General features: G+C 56.0%; 1 protein-coding gene across 1 annotated transcript in view; it reads left to right on the top strand.

Moving 5' to 3' along the window:
- LOC144953979 (cytosolic non-specific dipeptidase-like) overlaps window positions 1–5,068 on the top strand; it is a 14,256-nt gene extending 9,188 nt beyond the window's left edge. Inside the window, exon 6 of the mRNA XM_078884571.1 lies at window positions 1,269–5,068. Coding sequence (XP_078740697.1) covers window positions 1,269–1,335 — 67 coding nt within the window. The 3' untranslated portion in view covers window positions 1,336–5,068. The remainder of the gene's footprint in view (window positions 1–1,268) is intronic.
- The last annotated feature ends 2,432 nt before the right edge of the window (window positions 5,069–7,500 follow it).

Here is a 7,500-nt window from a genome sequence, read left to right as displayed (position 1 = left end):
ATACACACACACCATACACACACAGACACACACACACAGACATACACACACACCATACACACACACACAGCACACACACACAGACACACACACACACCGCACACATACACATACACACCATACACACACACCATACACACACACCGCACACACACAGACACACACACACACCATACACACACACACAGACACACACACACAGACATACACACACACACACCATACACACACACACAGACACACACCGCACACATACACATACACACCATACACACACACACCGCACACACACAGACACACACACAGACACACACACACAGACACACACCGCACACACACACAGACACACACACACAGACACACACACACAGACACACACCGCACACACACACAGACACACACACACACACACCGCACACATACACATACACACATACACACATACACATACACACACACACACAGACACACACACACATACATACACCGCACGCACATACACATACACCATACAGACACACATACACCATACAGACACACACCGCACACACACACATACACACACATACACACATACACACACACACAGACACACACACACGCCGCACACACACACACACAGCACTACGCTGCACACACACACACCGTACACACACACACCGCACACACAGACGCACACATACACACGCTCACACACGCAACGCATGCATGCACACACACCGCACACACACTCACCGCGCACACACACACTGCACACCACACACACACACACAGCTCTACGCTGCACACACACACACCGCACACACACACACATCACTACGCTACACACACAGACACCACACACACACAGATACTACGTGACACACACACACACACAGACACCGCACACACACACACAGCACACCACACACACACAGATACTACGCGACACACACACACACAGACACCGCGCACACACACACACATCACTACGCTACACACACACACACAGACACCGCACACACACACACACACAGATACTACGCGACACACACACACACACTCACCGCGCACACACACACTGCACACCACACACACACACAGCTCTACGCTGCACACACACACACCGCACACACACACACATCACTACGCTACACACACACACACCGCACACACACACACAGCACACCACACACACACAGATACTACGCGACACACACACACCGCAGGTCAATGGTTGATTGGTCTAGAGACGTCACGTGACTTCTGCCCTCTGACCCCTCCCCCAGCACCAACTACGTGGAGGGCACCAAGCTGATGGGCGCATACCTGCACGAGCTGTCCCAGCTGCAGTGACCACCACCACCAACACCAACACCACCACCACCAACAACAACACCAACACCGCCACCACCAACAACAACACCAACACCGCCACCACCAACAACAACACCAACACCGCCACCACCACCAACAACAACAACACCAACACCGCCACCACCACCAACATCACCAACACCACCAACACCACCGCCACCAACAACACCACCACCAACACCACCACCAACACCACCACCAACACCACCAACACCACCTCCACCACCATCACCAACACCTCCACCACCACCAACACCACCAACACCGCCACCACCAACACCACCACCACCAAAACCACCACCACCACTAACACCGCCACCACCAACACCACCACCACCAAAACCACCACCAACACCACTAACACCACCACCACCACCAACACCAACAACACCACCACCTCCACCACCACCTCCTCACTAATCACTCCTCGCCGCAACCACCACCACCACCAACACCACCACCACCTTCTCGTCTCACCACCACCACCTCGCGTCAACACCTCCACCACCACCACCACCTCATCTCACCACCTCCACCACCTCCACGCCTCAACCACCACAACCTCCACCACCACCACCTCGTCTCACCTCCACCACCTCGCCTCAACCACCACCACCACCTCCACCACCACCTCCACCACCTCCACCACCTCGCCTCAACCACCACCACCACCACCTCCACCACCTCCACCACCTCGCCTCAACCACCACCACCACCTCCACCACCACCTCCACCACCTCCACCACCTCGCCTCAACCACCACCACCACCACCTCCACCACCTCCACCACCTCGCCTCAACCACCACCACCACCTCCACCACCACCTCCACCACCTCCACCACCTCGCCTCAACCACCACCACCACCACCTCCACCACCACCTCCACCACCTCCACCACCTCGCCTCAACCACCACCACCACCAACACCACCTCCACCACCTCCACCACCTCGCCTCAACCACCACCTCCACCACCACCTCCACCACCTCCACCACCTCGCCTCAACCACCACCACCAACACCACCTCCACCACCACTAACACCACCACCACCACCACCACCTCGCCTCAACAACCACCACCACCACCACCACCACCTCCTCTTCGTCTTAACGAAGCGCCAACCACAGCACCCACCACTCCCCGCACCAGCACACAAAGGCGGAAGCCCCCCTCCCCCCGTGTAGCCTTCACAGACTGTAGGGGCAAGTGCTGTTAGCGAGCACCTATGAAGGCCGGCACGGCACACGAGGGGGTGGGTGGCCAGCACCACGCCCGGCCGCCTTTGTCTCCCCAGTGGCGATGTTCACTACACACCGCACCAGGTTACTCATTTGAGGCCGAGTCGACCTAGGGGAGGCCCAGGACCGGTTCAGATAATCGTCACTGATGGTGTTGGCCGTGAGCAGGAATCGAACTCGGGTCGCCGGGTTCATAGCGCAGCATAGCGCTAATCACTGCACCACCGCTCCCCATCCACACACGCACACACATACGTACACACGCACACACGTACACACGCACACGTACACGCACACACGTACACACGCACACGTACACGCACACACGTACACACGCACACGTACACGCACACACGTACACACGCACACGTACACACACACACGTACACACGCACACGTACACGCACACACGTACACACGCACACGTACACACACACACGCACACACACACGCACACACGTACACACGCACACGTACACGTACACACACACACGTACACACACACACGCACACGTACACACGCACACGTACACACACACGTACACACACACACACACACGTACACACACACACGCGTACACACACACACACACACGTACACACACACGTACACACACACACGCACACATACACACGCACACGTACACACACACGCGTACACACACACGTACACACACACACGCACACACACACGCGTACACACACACACGTACACAAACACGCGCACACACACACGTACACACACACGCACACACACACACGTGCACACACACACGTACACACACACACGTACACACACACACGTACACACACGTACACATACGTACACACACACACGCACACACACATGTACACACACACGCACACGTACACACGCACACGTACACACGCACACGTACACACACACACGTACACACACACACGCACACGTACACACGCACACGTACACACGCACACGTACACACATACGTACACACACACACGCACACACATGCCCATCACCAGGGTGATTGAAACTGGTTGATGCGCTGGGTCTCGTCGTGTTGGTTGGGAGTGCAATCATCGCAATCATCACAATCATCACAATCATCACGCTCACCGTTATCATCATCACAATCATCACAATCATCGCAATCATCACAATCATCACAATCATCACGCTCACCGTTATCATCATCACAATCATCGCAATAATCACAATCATCACAATCATCACAATCATCACGCTCACCGTTATCATCATCACAATCATCGCAATCATCACAATCATCACAATCACCGTTATCATCATCACAATCACAGAATAGGGATTTTCCACTTTTTTCTGGCAAAACAAAACTGACACCTTTTTTTACAAGGAGTCATGTTTGCATAGACCACAATACCTGCAGCCATAATGCAAACAACAAAAAACACAACTCTGATAATGTATGCACTGTCCTTGAAGTTGATTGGTCCACACCCGAGACAGCTTTCCTCAGAGCCTAGTCTCACATGGTCCTTGAAGTTGATTGGTCCACACCCGAGACAGCTTTCCTTAGAGCCTAGTCTCACATGGTCCTTGAAGTTGATTGGTCCACACCCGAGACAGCTTTCCTTAGAGCCTAGTCTCACATGGTGTTGGACCAGATGACGCCAAAAGGCGCACAACTCAAAGACAACGCACCATCAGAGTATGAGAGCTCGGGGTCAAGCATTTACACCATTGGAACCTCATTTTGTTTACTGGCAAATGAGGTTCCAATGGTGTAAACACTCTGATAGTTTATGCACGCTCCTTGAAACTGATTGGTCCACACCAGACGACAGCTTTCTTTTGAGCCTCATCTCAAACGGTGTTAGACCAGAGGGCGAAAACAAAACCCCCATCCTCATATTTTGGTACTGGCAAAGGAGGTCTCATGATGAACCATCAAAATCACAATCATCCCAATCATCCCAATCGACATCAACATATTCATCATCGCAATCATAATCATCATCATCACAATCAATCATCGTCATTGCAATCATCATCATCACCACCACAATCATAATCATCCCAATCGACATCAACATATTCATCATCGCAATCATAATCATCATCATCACAATCAATCATCGTCATGGCAATCATCATCATCATCACCACAATCATAATCATCCCAATCGACATCAACATATTCATCATCGCAATCATAATCATCATCATCATCACAATCAATCATCGTCATTGCAATCATCATCATCACCACCACAATCATAATCATCACAATTAACATAATCAACGGATGGTGTCGTCGCAAGGGCTTGTGGGTAATCAACTATCAATGGTCAGGCCGGGGTCAGGCCGGGGTCAGGCCGGGGTCAAGCCGGGGTCATGCCGGGGTCAGCCCGGGGTTGGATCTCCGCTTTGCCGGTTTTTTTTGGCGCTGCTGCTGCTGCTGTGATTGATTTGGCTCGCAGAATGATTACAGGTGACATTGATTTCCACTGACGTCTCTCTCTCTGTGTGTGTGTGTGTGTCGCAGTGTGTGTGTGGGGAGCGGTGTGTGTGTGTGGGGAGCGGTGTGTGTGTGTCGCAGTGTGTGTGTGTGGGGAGCGGTGTGTGTGTGTGTGTCGCGGTGTGTGTGTGTGGGGAGCGGTGTGTGTGTGTGGGGAGCGGTGTGTGTGTGTGTGGGGAGCGGTGTGTGTGTGTGTGTGGGGAGCGGTGTGTGTGTGTGTGGGGAGCGGTGTGTGTGTGTGTGGGGAGCGGTGTGTGTGTGTGTGGGGAGCGGTGTGTGTGTGTGTGTGTGTGGGGAGCGGTGTGTGTGTGTGTGTGGGGAGCGGTGTGTGTGTGTGTGGGGAGCGGTGTGTGTGTGTGGGGAGCGGTGTGTGTGTGGGGAGCGGTGTGTGTGTGTGTGTGGGGAGCGGTGTGTGTGTGTGTGTGGGGAGTGGTGTGTGTGTGTGTGTGTGGGGGGAGCGGTGTGTGTGTGTGTGTGGGGAGCGGTGTGTGTGTGTGTGTGGGGAGTGGTGTGTGTGTGTGGGGAGCGGTGTGTGTGTGTGTGTGGGGAGCGGGGTGTGTGTGTGTGTGGGGAGCGGTGTGTGTGTGTGGGGAGTGGTGTGTGTGTGGGGAGCAGTGTGTGTGTGTGTGTGGGGAGAGGTGTGTGTGTGTGTGTGGGGAGCGGTGTGTGTGTGTGGGGAGCGGTGTGTGTGTGGGGAGCGGTGTGTGTGTGGGGAGCGGTGTGTGTGTGGGGAGCGGTGTGTGTGTGTGGGGAGTGGTGTGTGTGTGTGTGGGGAGCGGTGTGTGTGTGGGGAGCGGTGTGTGTGTGTGTGGGGAGTGGTGTGTGTGTGTGTGTGTGGGGAGCGGTGTGTGGGGAGCGGTGTGTGTGTGTCGCAGTGTATGTGTGTGTTTGGGGAGCGGTGTGTGTGTGTGTGTGTCGCGGTGTGTGTGTGTGGGGAGCGGTGTGTGTGTGTGGGGAGCGGTGTGTGTGTGTGGAGCGGTGTGTGTGTGTGTGTGTGGGGAGCGGTGTGTGTGTGTGTGTGGGGAGCGGTGTGTGTGTGTGGGGAGCGGTGTGTGTGTGTGTGGGGAGCGGTGTGTGTGTGTGTGGGGAGCGGTGTGTGTGTGTGTGGGGAGCGGTGTGTGTGTGTGGGGAGCGGTGTGTGTGTGGGGAGCGGTGTGTGTGTGTGTGTGGGGAGCGGTGTGTGTGTGTGTGGGGAGCGGTGTGTGTGTGTGTGTGGGGAGCGGTGTGTGTGTGTGTGTGTGGGGAGCGGTGTGTGTGTGTGTGTGTGGGGAGTGGTGTGTGTGTGTGTGGGGAGTGGTGTGTGTGTGTGTGGGGAGCGGTGTGTGTGTGGGGAGCGGTGTGTGTGTGTGTGGGGAGCGGTGTGTGTGTGTGTGTGGGGAGCGGTGTGTGTGTGTGTGTGTGGGGAGTGGTGTGTGTGTGTGGAGCGGTGTGTGTGTGTGTGTGGGGAGCGGTGTGTGTGTGGGGAGCGGTGTGTGTGTGTGTGTGTGGGGAGCGGTGTGTGTGTGTGTGTGTGGGGAGCGGTGTGTGTGTGTGTTTGGGGAGCGGTGTGTGTGTGTGTGTCGCGGTGTGTGTGTGTGGGGAGCGGTGTGTGTGTGTGGGGAGCGGTGTGTGTGTGTGGAGCGGTGTGTGTGTGTGTGTGTGGGGAGCGGTGTGTGTGTGTGTGTGGGGAGCGGTGTGTGTGTGTGGGGAGCGGTGTGTGTGTGTGTGGGGAGCGGTGTGTGTGTGTGTGTGGGGAGCGGTGTGTGTGTGTGTGGGGAGCGGTGTGTGTGTGTGGGGAGCGGTGTGTGTGTGGGGAGCGGTGTGTGTGTGTGTGTGGGGAGCGGTGTGTGTGTGTGTGGGGAGCGGTGTGTGTGTGTGTGTGTGGGGAGCGGTGTGTGTGTGTGTGTGTGGGGAGCGGTGTGTGTGTGTGTGTGTGGGAGTGGTGTGTGTGTGTGTGGGGAGTGGTGTGTGTGTGTGTGGGGAGCGGTGTGTGTGTGGGGAGCGGTGTGTGTGTGTGTGGGGAGCGGTGTGTGTGTGTGTGTGGGGAGCGGTGTGTGTGTGTGTGTGTGGGGAGTGGTGTGTGTGTGTGTGGGAGCGGTGTGTGTGTGTGTGTGGGGAGCGGTGTGTGTGTGTGTGGGGAGCGGTGTGTGTGTGTGTGTGTGGGGAGCGGTGTGTGTGTGTGTGTGGGGAGCGGTGTGTGTGTGTGTGGGGAGCGGTGTGTGTGTGTGTGTGTGGGGAGCGGTGTGTGTGTGTGTGTGTGGGGAGCGGTGTGTGTGTGTGTGTGGGGAGCGGTGTGTGGGTGTGTGTGGGGAGCGGTGTGTGTGTGTGTGTGGGGAGCGGTGTGTGTGTGTGTGTGGGGAGCGGTGTGTGTGTGTGTGTGGGGAGTGGTGTGTGTGTGTGTGTGGGGAGCGGTGTGTGTGTGTGTGTGGGGGAGCGGTGTGT

This window comes from Lampetra fluviatilis, unplaced genomic scaffold (assembly GCF_964198595.1).
Source record: "Lampetra fluviatilis unplaced genomic scaffold, kcLamFluv1.1 SCAFFOLD_1411, whole genome shotgun sequence".
Lineage (NCBI taxonomy): Eukaryota > Metazoa > Chordata > Hyperoartia > Petromyzontiformes > Petromyzontidae > Lampetra > Lampetra fluviatilis.
The sequence above is the reverse complement of the archived record's forward strand: the minus strand, read 5'-3'. Positions and strand labels throughout refer to the sequence as shown.